Source organism: Stigmatopora argus, chromosome 9 (assembly GCF_051989625.1).
Source record: "Stigmatopora argus isolate UIUO_Sarg chromosome 9, RoL_Sarg_1.0, whole genome shotgun sequence".
Taxonomy (NCBI): domain Eukaryota; kingdom Metazoa; phylum Chordata; class Actinopteri; order Syngnathiformes; family Syngnathidae; genus Stigmatopora; species Stigmatopora argus.
The window spans coordinates 16,415,461-16,432,803 of NC_135395.1; the positions used below are offsets into that span (position 1 = coordinate 16,415,461).

The 17,343-nt window shown below is 43.2% G+C and overlaps 3 protein-coding genes across 3 annotated transcripts; all 3 read left to right on the forward strand.

Moving 5' to 3' along the window:
* The first annotated feature begins 481 nt into the window (after positions 1-481).
* On the forward strand, positions 482-7,819 carry LOC144082537 (ubiquitin-conjugating enzyme E2 D2). The gene is made up of 7 exons (XM_077609767.1): positions 482-764; positions 3,154-3,217; positions 5,413-5,444; positions 5,575-5,652; positions 5,777-5,882; positions 6,376-6,469; positions 6,770-7,819. Exons 1-7 carry the CDS (start codon positions 741-743, stop codon positions 6,813-6,815), a joined length of 444 nt encoding a protein of 147 aa, XP_077465893.1. The 5' UTR covers positions 482-740; the 3' UTR covers positions 6,816-7,819.
* Positions 7,820-9,087: 1,268 nt separating this feature from the next.
* LOC144082404 (CDGSH iron-sulfur domain-containing protein 1-like) lies at positions 9,088-12,009 on the forward strand. Its single transcript, XM_077609559.1, has 3 exons — positions 9,088-9,258; positions 10,028-10,230; positions 11,411-12,009. Exons 1-3 carry the CDS (start codon positions 9,201-9,203, stop codon positions 11,498-11,500), a joined length of 351 nt encoding a protein of 116 aa, XP_077465685.1. The 5' UTR covers positions 9,088-9,200; the 3' UTR covers positions 11,501-12,009.
* Positions 12,010-14,042: 2,033 nt separating this feature from the next.
* LOC144082925 (uncharacterized) lies at positions 14,043-16,916 on the forward strand. Its single transcript, XM_077610426.1, has 2 exons — positions 14,043-14,327; positions 15,189-16,916. The coding sequence occupies exon 2, from the start codon at positions 15,428-15,430 to the stop codon at positions 16,322-16,324; it is 897 nt and encodes a 298-aa protein (XP_077466552.1). The 5' UTR covers positions 14,043-14,327; positions 15,189-15,427; the 3' UTR covers positions 16,325-16,916.
* The last annotated feature ends 427 nt before the right edge of the window (positions 16,917-17,343 follow it).

Below are 17,343 nucleotides of genomic sequence, written 5' to 3' on the forward strand. Positions count from 1 at the left end.
CACTGTTAAAGTCCTGCAGGGTTTTTTTTTCCACACAGCTGCTTCCCATTTTGCGTTTCAACATTGTTATCTCCCAGTGTCTTAAGAAATGCGCCATTGTCTGTCTAATCTAAAAGAAAATGAGAATAAGAATTGCATAATTTATTCTCGTCTTGTTATGGAAGATATGCATATTGTGCATACTTTCCCCATCTGCCTTTACACTTTTCCCATTGGAAGTATACAAAATCCTGACTAGACTTCTCTGAATTTCTCAATTGCGATTAAAACAACACAAAAGATTTTTTTTTAACCTAGAACACAAAATGTTTTTTACATTTTGATCACCTAAAAGTGGTAAATATTGTCACGATTTTTTTTTTTTTAAAAAGTGTTGTATCATCAGTTCTTGCGACATCTGATGGGCCAAGCAGAAAGTTGCCTGGCATCTTTGCTGCAGTTGTCGATTTATTATTGTGAAAAGACCCAGACGGATGTTCTGTTCTTGTTCCGGTCGTGTGAGCACAGGCCCGCTGTGATTTGGTAGCCGCTGCAGTAGGAGGAAGGACCGCGGGTCTACCCCTTCCATCGTTTACTTTCGACTCGAAAATCTCAAGATTGCCCTTTGTAATAGCGAATAGCGATCGTTTGAGTGTGCTCTAGTCGTGTTCTATGATAATTACGTCGCTCTGTTCTCCACGGACTGACATCAATCGCCATTTTAACCGCACGTTTTCCCTGACAGAAGCGCTAGCACAACAATGGCTCTGAAAAGAATCCACAAGGTAAGGAAGTGAGCGGCGAGGCCCCGCATTCGCACTTAGATCGGGGATTTTGGGCCGAGGTCGTCCGTCTTCTGCTCGACACTTTGGTTTGGCTACGCTCCGTTGATTGAAATGATATTGACAAAATAAGACGTACGGTCTCCGGGCACCCAGCGACTAGGGTCGGAGCAATCCGCCGCCTTTCTGTCTTCTAACGGGCCACCTCAACCTACACTTAAGCCTTCTCTACCCGTGGTTCGAATTCTCATCTTGGATACTCTCACCCCGAACTCATCGAACCACCATATGTTGCGGTGTTTAAAATGCTTGTGGCGTTTCTACGTGAACAAAGTCGTATCTTGCTACGTCCCGATGTTCGGCTAACGAGAAGCTAAATGTTTCCGCTGTTTCAGCTAAGCTAACACATTCACACTAAGGTGAAACTTGAGTGGACTCGCTCATATTCGTTTTTGTAATGCAATACTTTTAAAATAAATTGTACTGCTAAGATTATATTGCCAGCAGTTACGTGTTTTTACATAATTAAAAAAGCGACTTCTGTATTGTGACAGCGAGAACGGTTATCAGCTAACGTAGTTGATGCTGTGTTTTCATCGCGTCGCCTAAACAATGCGCCACCTTGAATGCCATTTTTACGCGTTTGTTTTGCTAATAATTTGTTACTGAATGTAAATGTGTATTTGTTTGACCATCGGCCGTAAAATACGACCGTGGGAATGCTAGTAGTCATAGGAGCAGGCCCCACGCGTACTTCGGCCGATGTCGTGCTAGTGACAGCGGGCCAGCCGCAGGACGCCGTCACGCCGTTTCTTTGCCGCTTGTTGACGTCTTTAGCCATAAATATTATTACATATATTAGACGTGGCTGTTTTTTTACGGCGGGAGTTGAGCTTTTGAATTGAGACAAGTTGAGGTTTGCCCATCTGAACCGTCTACTGACAGCTAAGCAGTTGTTGCCGCGAGCATTCTCTCTTGGAAGCTATACTAGTTGTCGTCACTCACTTCAAATTGTCTCAATGTTGACTTCTTTCGTTGTTGGCACGGTCTGCCATACCTGAAATAGTTCCGTTGCATGAAGAGGTTGATTCTTTAATCAACTAGTTTGAGAAATATACCACAGATAGCGGTAGAGCTGTGCAATACGGCCTTAATTTGTCATGTCACAACATTCTTTTCCGAATGTTATTGCAAGAAAATGTGTAAAGCAAAACTAATTGGTGAACATTATTTACACGAAAGTTATGATTAAATCTCGTTAAAAAATGTTATCCTCTTTTCTCTCTTGTTTTATCAAGACTGACATTAGAAGTTCAATTTCCGAGTGCAATGGACACCGACTAGTCTTTAATACATTGATTGATGAACATCTACATTGAATTGCAGGACATATTAATCTTCGGAACTGCAAATGTACATTACAATGATATGCTTCAATTCTGCTGAGTATATGTGACCCACCAGGTGTGGGGCATGGAGATGGGGTCTCTCAGCATCGCAGTTCTCCTTTTGAGACACAGAGCAGTTTACAAGCCGAGACCACCCATCAGCCTCCGTAGTGTGCAGTCAGCATGCGGTGTCCATTTGGATCACATTTTACACCGGAGGAAAAACTACACCAAGAAATTTAACTGTTATGTAGCCCACGTCGTACCCCTACTGGAACTGGTCCAATCGCGATCATTTTGACTTTCGTCCGGCAGGAATTGGCCCCACTTCCAGAATAGCAGGTTCGCCAAATGGCTGCCCAAGGAGGCTCCACCTGTCTCAGTAACTTTTAAAGGACACGTCTCTGGTGGTTTCCACACCGTGTTTCTATTCACCATTGGCAAAGTGGCGAATGTGCAATACAAACATGGTTTTTAAATGATACAATTTTTTCTTCTTCCCCAGAATGAAAAAAATAGTTATTTCTTTTCAATGGAGTCCAACATTGACCCTTTTGTCTGTGAGACCAGAGTTCACGTCAAGTCTCACATAGCGACAATATTGTGTACGCAAAATAAACTATAAACCTTTTTCCACATTGAGCTTTAATAAAATATTCATCCAAAAGAGTGATACAATAGATCTCACAGTGCTAGATAGGATTATTACTGAGCTGTGTACTAGTGGACTGAACACTAGGTTCTGTTTTTGTCAAATCTGTATTTGTTGCAGCTAATTTTCTGTTAATGAATTTGTAATAAGCCAAAAATACCAAAGAACAACAAAACTCCAACCTGAATAACTCAATAACTTTGCTTTAAAATGATTATAGGGGAAGAAAACCTTCCGCACTTCCTTCCCTTGTCTGTTGAAATGGACACAAAAATGCAAGAAAAAGAAAGCAACACCTATCAGTCAACCCACATCTGACTGTTTTGCTTTTCTTGTTTTTGGTTTGTGATAGGAATTGAATGACTTCGCACGGGATCCCCCAGCCCAGTGTTCCGCTGGACCAGTAGGAGATGACAGTAAGTTTACCACACCACTGTATTAAGGACCAATGTCAACAAAAGTTGGGCGATTATAGAGTACTATTACTAAAGATTCACATTCAAAGATTATTGGTTTTGTAGGGTTTCCTTAAAATAACTTGTAATTTCATAAATAAATAACTAACACGATGGAAATTTCTGTTGGAAGCAGCTTTGTATTTGAATCTATTACACCTATATAAGCCCCCAAATGCTCTAATAATTAACCTGTCAAACCGGTCAGCTGTCGCTTTGTAAACGCGCTTCCATCCACTTTTGTTGTGCAGCACTGTACCAGTGGTTGATTGTATGTCTATACACTAGTCCAAATAATGATGTAAATTCCATTTTTTCTTAGAGCGCTCCAAGTTAGCCTCTTCCCGATTACCCAGCGTAATAAACAACACGGGAAATCTGACTGAAAACTTTCCCAATTGGTGTCAATTACATTTTTTTTTTATTGTGGGATAGTAATTAAAGAAGCAAACAATTATAATGAAAAATACATATCATCGGAGGAAATGATCTCTTATACATGATGACTCAATAACAGTTTTCCAAGTTGAAATGGATTTGATGTCTATAACTGTCAATTGAAGTAAATAAGTTAATAGCTACAGGCATCAAATACTATACTATATAAATATATATGTATATGTATGCATATAGTATATAATTTGCACTAATTACCAAAGAATCAGAGCATCAGTGTAAATGGGCTATGCAGGGGAGGTAAGTGGAGCTGTGCATTGGGAAAAGGGGCAATAGTTCACAAACTGACAGCATTTAGGAGAGACTGAGTACGACTACAGCATACCAATTAATCTATGCCTAATCGGTTGAATTCAGCTTTTAACACTCTGGCTCTAAATTGTGTTCCTTATACGTGCTTATAGGATGCCTCTTTAATAGTTTAACTTTGCATTTTGTTTTTCTGTTCGGTCTTGAGCTTTACACCATGTGAGAACAGATACAAAAAAGGCCTATCACTAACATACCATAAAGAACGCTAAAATGTTGGTTACCTTGTTTGACAGGACAAGTGGCCCACTTGTAGTCATCCATAAAAATGTTATATTAGAACAAAGGTTAAAGGGACATGATAAACAGTCATTGGATTGGATTGGATAACTTTATTCATCCCGTATTCGGGAAATTTCGTTGTTCCAGTGGCAAGAGGGTGAGGATGCAGGAATAGCAAAGGCATTTTAGACATGAATAGATAGGTAATAAGTAGGTCAAGAAATAAATACATGAATAAATATATAATTAAATAAGCGTGTTGCTTAGCACATATATACATACATACATATTGGGCACCGAAGCCAATATGAGAAATTCTGACAGGGTAGGGCTCTTCTAAACAAAGCCATGGAAGGGATTTCTTTCTATTTTTAAAATGCCTCTTAATCACCTGTGCACAAAAAGCAGCCTTATTGAAAATTTCCCTAACCTATTTAAACCCACTCTCCCCATTTGAGGACAGCCTGTAATTCTTTACTTACTTGACATGAAGTAGTTTCCCCATTTAATTAAGATGTTATGAATACATAGAGGAAATCTAAATCTTGTTAACTTGGTTTAAAATGGGTTAAGTTCATCCAATTTTTTAAAATTACCACATAAGGTAAATTTACATGGTTTCTTTTTGTGAAGCTGAAAATAGTCTGCTTCAGTTTATTATTTTATTTATTTCATATTGCACAGCAACTTTCGACTTCAGGGCAAATTTATACTAATAAAGATGCCTGTGAAAATTTCTGTAGGTTTTATTCTTCGTTACTTTTCATAATGGAAGGAGGAAGTTATCTTATCTTTATTATGCAACAGAACAACAAAAACACTTGAAATCATTATACATTTTATATTATTTTTTAAAAGTACAGTAACATTGTTACATTCAAATTGGAACAATAAGGAAAGTAATTTACTTATTAACAAAAGTTTGAAAGACAAAAAATGTGATAGTTATATACATATATTGTCATCGCCCAGGCCTAGTTTATGTAATCATTTGTTTAACCCTAGAATGGTAACCCTCTATTTCAGGGGTTACCTTTCACGCTTCTGAAATAGAGGGTTACCACGGTTACCGGGGATAAATGGTGAAAGGTAACCCCTGAAATAGAGGGTTACCATTCTAGGGTTAATCAGCTACTAATGTGCCCTCATAATCATTTTCTGTGTTACAGGTTTTCATTGGCAAGCCACAATAATGGGACCTGTAAGTATTCAAGAGGTTGCTCTCGTATTGACATGGCCACTAGAAAAATGGCTATATCTTGTTTTACTTATATATTCCAGCTTCTTTTGTGTATGCATTACTTACATTTTTTTGCCTCTTTCCGCTTTAGAATGACAGTCCTTACCAAGGCGGGGTTTTCTTCTTGACCATCCACTTCCCCACAGACTACCCCTTCAAACCACCAAAGGTTTGCAAGACAGGAATACATTAAATATTAGAGCAGTGAAGTAGTACAACACATTGCTGAAGCCAATCCTAGTTTTTCTGTGTCCATGGTGCCCTGCATTAATCATCCACGTTTCTGTCTTCAGGTTTCATTTACAACAAGAATCTACCATCCAAATATTAACAGCAACGGCAGCATTTGTCTTGACATCCTGCGATCACAATGGTCTCCAGCTCTCACCATCTCCAAAGGTAGGCAGTTTTTGTGCTGGCCTTTTTACTAAAAGTGGGTGTCTACCCCGACTGTGCTCACGACATAAGAATTCATAGAGCAAGCAAAGCTTGTTTTCCTAGCCCGGGGGTCTTTTTACTCTGATTGCCAAGACGGTGGTGGTCATGTTCATTATTAAAACAAGAAATAAAAATTTATGGAAAAGGACGAGGCTGGATGGCAGCCAGTTGTCATGTCAATTCTCAGAGCTTGTTAGCTGCTCCCTACTAAAATATTCCTGGCTGTTTAAAATTGGCACTCATATTCACGTATACGATATTGTTTTGCTGCATATTCTTACTATTGGGCTATTTAAGTGGACACTTTGTTAAAAACATCACCTTGCAAAAATTCTGCCTTACACAAATAATTGAAATTTTTATTGGCAAAAAAAATTTGCTTACAGAAAAAGAGCGTCCGATTTGAATTCAGTTTCCCAAATTGTTTGATGACCCTCTGACATGTCCTTCCCAGTTCTCCTGTCCATCTGCTCTCTGCTGTGTGACCCAAACCCAGATGACCCCTTAGTACCCGAGATCGCCCGTATCTACAAGACGGACAGGGAAAAGTATGTTTTCTCATTCTATATTTTGGTGAAGTTCAGTTTGTCACTACGTGTGCACTCCCTGAGTAGTTCGATGTTATAAATTGTCTTTTAAATTATTATTTTTGCTAATTAATCAGAAGTAAACTGAGAAATTACCCATGAATAACCCTAGTTTTCTCAGCCTTTGGCATGAAGCCATGTACGTACAATACATAAAATATTATGAAACATCATGTCTCCATTGTTATTGTGTTAAATCTGAATGGCACGTCACATTTTAAAATGACAGAAAATAACCACCTTTTTTTTGTCTGTTTGCAGGTATAACAAAATAGCCCGGGAATGGACACAAAAGTATGCAATGTAGTGTTGGCGAAGCAGAATCATGTCCAACCAGCTCTAAGGCAAACGTTTGGGGAGCTTGAGATGTAAAGAGAAAACAAAACAAAACAAAACAAAAAAAACATACAAACAAAAGAAAAGTTTTAAAATAAGATCTTGTTGGTTTCCATTGGAGTGCTTTCATTGAGCCACGCCTCCCCATCACCAGAGTACCTCTGCCCCCCCATTTGTGTTGTCTCCCCTACCCCAGCCTGTCTCCATCTTTCTGTCTTGCCTGCCCTCCCTCTCACGAACTAACAGCCAACGTGCAATTGTAATAAACGCCTCTTCCGTAGTGCCCTACCTTTTTATTTCCCCTGTCTATTTTCGGTTTTATTTACTTAACGTACAGGTTGGGCTGCCCCTACCGCCTTTCTTGCGTCCCCATAATTAGTATCCCACCACAGGTTGTTAATCACTTAAAGCATTCCTTTAAACATCTAATTTGAAGGGACCGGTTTCTTTTTTCCTTTGGGGGGGTTGGGGGGACACACAAAATTGGGGGTATTTTTTTCAGTCTGAAATCTGTTTTTCCCATTTATTATTTTTTTATTATCATGTCGAGAAAGCAGACTGACTGTGTTGAAGGGCACTCTATTAACTATAAGGCTACAACACACATGAACCGTTTTAAACTTATGTCACCCCTATAATGGCCAGCATCTTTTCTTTATCGATCAAGTGAAGGCTTTGGACCGGGTATTTAAAAATGAATTTTTCCTAGTTGAACCTGTTTTTGTTTTTTTTTTAATCCCCCCACATATCCATCTCCCCATAACTCTTTAGGCTGCTTATTTTCTTTTTGTTACTTGCTTTTTTGTTGTTAAATCTAGAGGCTAACATCTTAAATGGCTCTGGGACTGGCTTGGGCTCTTGAGTGCGAGGAGAACCCACTCTTCTTGCACAAAACCTCTGTATATTGAATTACCTGAGAGGCTCGTTGAGCTTTGTGTGTTGATTAAACTGTGTAATAAAAACCCTTGACTCCTATGTTGGGTCATTTTAACACCCTTTGGGGAGGACATGGGAGGATGAAAGGGTTATTTTTAAAGCGAGGTCTTGCGTGGGATCCCTTTTTAAACCTACAAATTCACTACCTTGTTACTATTCTCTTTCCTACTCCTACAGGAAACATGTCCCAAATCCTTTGGCTAATAATTTTCTCAATGCATGCAATACTATTGAAAATGGGTAGATCTAAGTTTTGATGTTTTGATGTGCATTCGGGGTGTAGTGAATAAATGTTTCCATTCAAAAAATAAGGTAGGAAATGATGCATTTAGAATGTATAATGATTAAAAACAAGTCAATTGAGCAACACCTTCAATACTGAATCCTGAAATTGATTTATTGCAGAGATAAAGACATTAAAATCTCAACAGGGTCACACATCAATGGGTTAAATTTGTACATTCTGTTAGCATTTAACCATATCTAGATTATAACGAAATGTACGTAAGGGTTATGAAGCTGATTATATCCAGCCTTAGGAACACCTTTACAATAGAAGTAAATGGTATTTACTTTGGCTATTGACTATACTACACCGTTTGATTTGATTTCCATTAGCAGTGGGTGTTTTGTCGCCCCCTTTAGTCGTCTCACAGAATTACATCATGTAACAACATTAGGATTGATTCATTACGATGGTTGTGTACTACATTTAGCCTACTACTGCAATGCATGAGGATTGTCAATTAAAATAAAGTGAGCTTTATTTACAAATACAAAAACTATATCAGGCTGTATATTGGTTTTAAAAAATCCATTATTTGTGTGAATACAGTAACCTTTCTGTATCTCTTATGTTTATGAAAAGATTAAAAGTTAGGCAATCTATAACTATTTCAAAGTGCACGTTCAGTTGACTAATATGTGTTTATTAAATAGCTGACAAAAAAAGGCTGCGACTGATGCGCATCAGACATCTTGCCTTGTATGTTATATCTATGAGTCAGGATCGGGGGTACTGACGTCACTGTAACCAAAGATTGTATTTATCAAGCGAGTTCATCTAAACGATTACGAATAACGGAAGCTCGTACTATTTTTTTTCTCAAACGTTCATTTGTTAAAAAAAATATTTGGTGTTATTGAATGCAACTATGGCTATGCGTAAACATCAAAATAACATTGAGAGGGAAATTTGGAGATTCAAGCAGCGTTCATAATAGCGCTAAAGCGAAACCAGAAGTTCTTAGGGGGGAACTGCTTGAAGCTTCTTGTAACCTCTCTGTATTACGTATGCGTGTTGTTAGTTGACGTACGCAGGACGAGACCAACGCTAGCAGAAAGAGGACGGAGTCCACCTAACACTTAGCCGCGACTGACCTTGTTGCTGCAGCCAAATAAACCAGCGTCCACAGAAATCATGGCCACCCCATCCATCCCGCCGTTGTCATCAAGCTCGGGAATGAGGTTGTCAAAAGGTAAAGTGTTCATCTATAGCGCCTAGCATGCGGCGATGGGCCTTGTTCTAACTTATTTTATTTCAGCGACCCCCCTAAACTCAACATCGGTGCCACCTGACTTCTCATTTTGTGACAGCTTTGTTTTGTTTGTATAACGCATCCGGAAGTCACTTCAGGTTGATGATTGGCGTGAAGAGCACTGCAAGGACACGAAATGCTTTTATTGCAGGCTAACACGCACCTAACATTTAACAGTCCGAAGAGTCATATTTAGTTTCCAAGCAGTGGTCGTTTTGAAGGCTATCCAACTTTCTCACCGTGGCTTGGCCTCGTGCCCCCCGAGTAAAGACTCATCACGGGACCTGCTAAGCCTGACAGGCGGCTCGTCCCTGTTTCTACTCTGCAGGCATCTGCTTACTCATAAAAGAAAGAAAAAAAAGAATTCGCTTTAAATTCATGCGATATCTTGATTCCAGATAAAATGTGTCACAAATTAGATTAGGCAATCTAAATCTTCCAACACATGTCACAAATGGATACCTTCGATGAAAAAGAGAATTAAAAATACATTTTTACTAGCAGATTTTACACATTTGAAATCTATAAGTTATAACGCATCAACTTTAACAGGTCCAGCCATGTATGTTGGTCTTAGCTGTCCTTAAATCCCTTCCAAAAATGTGATTCATACTCCAGTGCTATATATTTTTTCCTTTTTATTGTTTGACTGGTGTGAACATTACGGTACTTTTTAACATTTGCGTGCCTTTTGCTTTGTTCTCTGCAGAACATTTTCTGGTTGCGCTGCCCGTGGCTGTTGTCGCAGCCGCAGGAGGCTTCCTGGTCAGTCGTTACCTGAGTGGGCGGAGCTGCAAAAAGGGCCTGGTCAACACCTGCATCAACAAAGATAGTCCCAAAGTGGTGCATAGCTTTGACATGGAGGACATTGGCTCCAAAGCTGTCTACTGTCGCTGCTGGAAATCACAGAAGGTCAGTTTGTGTGTCGCTGTTTCAGTTATTGCTGAAGATCAAAGTCTCTTCTGTAACTCTTGCGACCGTTTGTTGAGGTCATTTATTGCTAGTGTTCCAAAAGAGACTGTTGGTATTGTTTGGATTTCAACACAAATTCCTATGGCTACAACTCTGTTATTGCTATCTGCTATTGATTATCTTTTCAAGTTTCTAGTTTCCATCAATTTATTTAAAAACTGCACATTTGATATTGGCAGAGAAGAAAATGCGCAAATGTCAACTGAAAAAGGGCAAAAAACATTTACATATTGTTACTGAATACAGATAATCAGATTGTCTTCATACAGGATGACTGCATTTAGAAAATATTTCATGTTGCTCTGAACAATCGATTATCAGAATACTTGTTGATGATTCATTGTGTCATAGTCTCTCACTTTCTTCAATTAAGGTAAGAATTTGCATTGACCCTTTTAACGAATTCACGTTAAAACCGTTGAGTGAATCCAACGAAAATTTTGATTCATGCATTTTCCGTACTGCTTATCCTCACAAGGGTCGTGGGGGGTGCTGGAGCCAATCCCAGCAAACTACGGGCATCAGGCGGCGGAAACCCTGAACTGGTTGCCAGTATCGCAGGGCACAAGGAGACAAACAACCATTCACGCTCACACTCATACCTAGGGGCAATTTAGAGTGTCCAATTAGCCTACCATGCATGTCTTTGGAATGTGGGAGGAACCAAACTTGCATGCCAAACTCCACACACGAAAGTCCAAACCTAGGATTGAACCTCCGATCTTCGAACTGTGAGGACGACACTCGGCTGCCATAGTTGTCGATTATATAATTGTTTTGATAATAATTTGTTGTCTATCACTACAGCTTTCCTCGCGTGAAATAATATCGCAGGGTCAAGCTGGGTCGCATTAAAACATTTTATTTGAGACATGCTTCAGGCAATCGCTAACTTGTGCTCACGTCCTAAATGATTCAAATCCTCATTACAAAGAGACAATACACTTTTACATTCTACCTTCTTAATACACACTTAAACCCCGTTTTGAAAGTACTCTTCAGCACCCCGTCGCTCACATAACTTTCCAAATGATGCAAAAGAAAAAAACATCAACCTCTACATAAGAATCACATCCATTCATATACAGACTGTGTGAATTGTGATTTTCTGCTTTTGCAGTTCCCTTTCTGCGACGGTGCCCACAGCAAACATAACGAGGAAACCGGTGACAATGTGGGGCCGCTCATCATCAAGAAGAAGGACGCATGAGACCATCCCAACTTTGGCTCCGCTGCTGTTTTTTTGTTTTTGTTTTTGTGAACGGCATCGCAAGAGCCATTACGGTATTTCATTGACACGACAAATCACACAGGCCTCAGTAGAATTTGATTCCCCACCAAGTTATACAAAAGTAGTATGATAAACGTTTGCAAGGAGATGATGAACACCAAAATCAGGTGGTGTTTCAGCCTCCATCCACTTAAGAATGGTTGGTGTATTCAGTTGTAGACCTGCTATCTATCCTAAAGCTCAAGGCCTTAAATCGATGAATTCCAAGACGCACTACAAAGCTGAATGTTCCATGTGATTGTTTTGCTAAGCTAAGAGCTCGATGTTTGTCTTAAATTATTCTCTCTAATACTCGCAATTGATGATCAGCCAAAATCATTGTGGGGACCCTTCTCCCGAAAATGTTAATGTATCTACTGTCACCTGGTTGTCTGATTTGAGGATTTTCCCTTCTGCATCGTGTGAATAAAAGTTTTTTTTGTGGGGAGAATAGTGGCTCAGCACGCTTCTTGTTTTGTTTGTGTCAATTCATCTCATTTTATGAACCGCTTTATCCTCACTAGGGTTGTGGGGGATGCTGGAGCCTATCCTGGGCCAGTGGCGGGGGGGACACCCTGAAGTGAAGGCCAGCCAATCACAGGGCACAAGGAGACAAACAACCATTCACACTCACACTCATACCTAGGGGCAATTTAGAGTGTCCATTCAGCCTACCATGCATGTCTTTGGAATGTGGGAGGAAACCGGAGTACCCGGAGAAAACCCCCTCAGGCCCTGGGAGAACATGCAAACTCCACACAGGTGGACCAACCTGGATCTGAACCCAGGTCCCCCACCGTGAGGCTGACACGCTAACCACTCGGCCGCCGGGCCGTCCTGATTTGTTTATTTGTTTCTTTAATTGAAAAAGTCTTTACCACCAAAGTACTAAAAGTGTTTTTTTGTTTGTTTGTTAAACCACCGCATCAAGCACTGACTCACGCGAACCTGGTAGCGGAGGGGGGGATGGATGAAAATGGTAGTGTGGGGGGGTCTGCAGTGTCCACCTCGAGCACGAGTGGCCATTTTAAGACGCGTCAGTATGTGTGGTCACCACTAGAAGACGCTGTGTTTACACGAGCAGTCGTGTCCAGAGCGTGTTCACGAGTGTTGGTGGGGGCCCCTGCTGCTATAGTGACACGCGCGCACGCACACACGCACGGGCGCGTGCACGGGCTTATGTGGCTGCGTGCCAGATGCAAGCAGGACTCTCGCAAGAGGTGGAGTGGACTTTGCGTCTCGTGAGGAGTCACCTGCGAAAGCGACACGAGTCCCCGCTCCGGCCATTTTTATTGTCTCAGAATAAAAGGGCAGCTGAGGGGAACTGGAGCAAAAAGAAATGGAAAAAAAACAGTCAAATGCTATTTGAATTGGCTGTGATTTTAATAGAATGCAAAACGTCTCTAGAGGACACACTGATTTTTATTTTGGCAGATTCATGTCTTCCTCTAATGCATACTTAAAATATAAACTAAAATCACAGAGTATAGTGCTTGGGGTTGCGTGCACCCAACAGGCTTAAAACAATCGTAACAACTTTTTATTTTGTATATCGTTTTGTAACATTCCATAATGGTTTTTGATTTTGTGTTTTACACCTACAGAGCAGATCAACTTATTAATGTGGGTATTCTCAAAACTATCAAAACATTTTTTTCATCCTTTCCTGTGTTTCTCAACCGTTATTGAGCCAAAACACACATTTTATACCGCAGTAATGTTAGGTGGTTTATACTCGCTACAATCTTAATCAAAGTTAATAATGTTTAGATTTTTGGAACGTTTTCAGAACATTTGCATAAAACTCCTTTATATCAGGTAAAAACAAAAAAATAAAAAGAATGACCGGCTGTCCTCAAATGAGAATATTGGGTTAAATTATGTTAATTAATGTTTTTTATTCTTTAGGAAACAAAAAAATGCACCATATGACGATTAAAAGATACACTTACTAACAGTTTGGCTGCCATGGATGGCACTAGACGTCAAATACATTGAAAGTTGAGCATTAAGAGCAAGTTATCCCAGTTAAAATGTTGGATGACCCTTGATGTCAATGAGTTTGAAAAAAAATGAAAAAAGTGAAAAATTTACTTTCTGTTTGGCAAAAAAATGCAATAAATACTTGAACCTTTAAGCCATTTATTGACCAAACAAAAGTCATTGAATCCAAAAAAATCTGTTCTTATACTTGGTTATACTTTGAAATCGGGATAGTACATGTCCTCTTTTAACGATTGACAACTTCAAATAGTATACATTTGCAACAAAAAAATTGGAATTGTCCGAATAATATCAATATCTAGATGTTATATAACATTTTTTTCCCAATTGACTAATGAAAAAAAACTTTTTACGAGCGTCAACTCATTATCCCCGTAAAGAGTAAAACTATAAGGAGCAACTTGTATAGTCTAATAGCACGTGTGCTTTTGTTTTTCCTCCACTTGGCGTGTTAAAAGTATCGACTTCCGTCAGCCGGTCGCCAGCTTTCCATGCAATTTCGGCGTGGGTCGTCGTGACCGCGACGACCACCGCGTCACGGCCGCGTCGCGCCGCCGCCGCCGCCGAGAGTCCACTTCGCATTTTGAGCGACGCCCCCAAATTCCGTGCCGAGTGTTTGCAGACCCTCCGGGACGGAGAGGTGGAGGAGGAATCGGCAGCTCGGCCGTCTGTGTACGCTCCAAGCAGCGCCAACGCCATTAGTTCATGACTTCGTCGAAGGCTTTTTCGGTGACAGCGGCGTTCGAACGGGCGATTTTAGAAGGTAAGCGGACACATTCGGCGTGACTTCCTGCTTGCTCGGGGCTGCTTTTGTGTCGTCGCCTTCCCTCCCTCCCGAGCGTGTCGCAGCGACCACTCGGACTGTGGTCAGCGCGCCGTGGCGTCGGCCGAGCGTCGTCTTAGGTAACCGTCCACTCGGCCGAAAACGGCCGACGGGCTCCGCCATTGTGCGCTACCCCCGAACGAGGCGCCGAGTTCCCCGGGCGAGAACTAGCCGTGTCGAATCGCTGGGCGAACGGCGAATTTGTCCAAGCGACGTGTCCGCGGATTCTCGCCCGATTGCTTTTTTCCCCCCTCGATCCGCCGCCACCGCATCGTTGCGCACCTCGCCGCTGGTCGTCGTCGATAGCAGACAAAAGACAGCCTTGTTTTCGGACGCTTGTGCGTTTGCTCTTGCCCCGGAAAGCCACATAAGCGTGGCTGGCACACATAAGAGCAGTCGTCAAAATGTATTTGAAAAGCGCGCTCCACATTTGACCTGCGCATATGCGCATATCTTTGCATATTGTTGTCGCTCTGTTATTGATTGCATTGATATACCGTGAAATCCTTAAAGGGATACTAACCTCCTGGATGCGGAAATAAGTGGCAACACATGCGCTCGCAGGGGCCGCTTAGCTTCCCTCGGGGGGGCTTTCTTTTCAAACAATTGTCACGATGTCGATGACCGCCGCGTTGTTGTTATGCGTTTGCCACCCTTCTTATGCATTTGTCACATTATGAGCAGCGTCGGAGCTAGGTTAGCCCGCTGTGTTTACTCTTGGCTTCTTTTTTTTTTTCCCTCCCCCGATTATTTCTATTCTTAACCCTCCTCCCTTCGCCCTGTTCATGTGTTGCTCCCCAGGACTCCACGGCTGCTGCAGAGAATGGGAATAGGGACACAGGCCAAGGCTTGCCATTTTGGCTGAAGGAACAGGACAGTTGTCAAGCCCGCGCGCCGGCGTCAATCCCTCTCTCTCTCTCTCTCTCTCTCTATCTCTCGCTCTCTCTCTCTCTCCCTCCCTTCCTCCCTCCCTCCCTCACCTCTCCTCCCCCCCTCCGGCGCACACACAAGGACACAAACCGCCGCCCACATTCACGGCTATGTCCACAGCATTAGACATTGCTGGCCCTTCCTCGCCAGACCAAGGCAACAGCAGTGCTAAGATCCCCAACGAGCCACTGAGACCCAGCCTCAAGCGCTCCAGCCACCCGTACGGCCTGTCCCATTACATCGCCAACCCAACCCAGGGCATGGACGTCAAAGGCCTCATGCAGCCCTCCCAGGCCCAGCAGCAGGCCGCTCCGCCCGGTCCCACCAAACCTCGCCGGGCGCCCTCCTGGCCCGACATGTGGGAGTCGCCCAGCGGGCTCCACCTGGCGCACGCCGCCGAGCTGCTGATGCGCGCCGGGTTGTTGGCGCTCACCCCCGCCGCCGCCGAGCAGGCCGTCCCGAGCGCGCCGAGCGGCGGCCAGCCCGCCAAAAGGGAGGCTGTCGAGGCCAAGGGCGGAAGGGGGGCCGGCGAGGGTGGGGCCTCCGGGCCCGAGGAGGAGGAAGAGGACTCGCCCGGATGCAGGACGGACATCCAGCCCTACCTGGGCGCCTGGTTCCCCTTCAGCCCCACCCTCTTGCCGCTCGCCGGCTTCCAGATGGGGGGAGGCCATTGGAGGAGCGCGGCCGTGGCCGCCGACGGCATGGAAGGCCTCGTGGCCGAGGGTCACTCGCCCGGCTCCCTGGGCGGGGGCGGCGGAGGCCGGCGGAAGAGGAAGCGCTGCGGCGAGTGCGTGCCATGTCGGCGTCAGACGAACTGCGAACAGTGCAGCAGCTGCCGCAATCGTAAGAGGGGACACCAGATCTGTAAATACAGGAAGTGCGAGGAGCTGAAGAGGAAGCCGGGCGGCCCCGGGTTCGAGGGTCGAGTGTCCGCGTTTGACCTCAGAGGCTCCGACTTTTCTTTGGGCCTGGCGCAGGAGAGGAGCAGCGGCGCCTTGGACGGATAGTAACTTCTGCCACAGGATCCCGCTCAGATGATTGTCGAGGAGCCCAAGTGTAAAACACGCACGCACACACGCAAACACACACTGGACACCGTGTTGGTCGAAAGACACGAACATGATGCTTAGTGCAGAGCTGTACCTCTGTTCAAGAATGTTCTCACTCGTTCCCATCCTTTCTTTTGACAATCAGTGAATCGGAGAGGAGAGAGAGAGAGAGAGGGAGAGAGAGAGAGAGAGGGGGGAGAGGGAGAGAGAGCGAGAGAAGGACACCCGTGTGTCAACCGTGTCGGCAACGAGGAGAAAACAAAAAACAAAACAAAAAAAAGAAGCTGTAAATAGACTGTAAATATCGGGGGGGAAAACATTATGTCTTTTTTTACATCCCTTTCCAGTTTGGATGTATTGTGTTGCAGCCGCTTAAGAGAAAGACGGAGAAAAAAAGAGCCAAATGTTTTGTTTCGAACGGGGACTCTCGATTCTGTTGTCAACGCATCATCAGTAAGCGAGTCGTCTAAATTATTTCATGTGCAACTTGTACTGTATAGAACTGTTTGCCCTTTTGAAATAAAAGAAATTGGCCACGCGCGCTTGTCTACACGCTTGTACTCCTATTTAATTGGGAATATGTGTTTGCCGGCCACCGTGCTTCCGCTGATACGTGTGCGTGCGCGTATGTGGGGCTTATGAGTCACCTAATGGCGTGGCGGAAAGCCTTATCACCACCCCGCAGACGCACATACGCTCACGCACGCACACCTACTCGCCGCTTGGCGCGCACACCTAAGCTGACACACATCACAAACAATCTCCGTTCGCACACGCCCGCTCCCGTGACGCAACGTGCTTTTTTTTATTTATTATTCGCAACTTGGCCTAAGAAAGGACATCTCTGAGCGAACCGGGCCGTGCGGGTTTTTCGCTTGTTGCCGTAACGATGGCTGATGTGATAAGACCTTCTTCCTCGGCGCCACACTCCAGGGGACCTCAGGGAAGACGTAACCATGGCAACGGTCGGCCTGAGG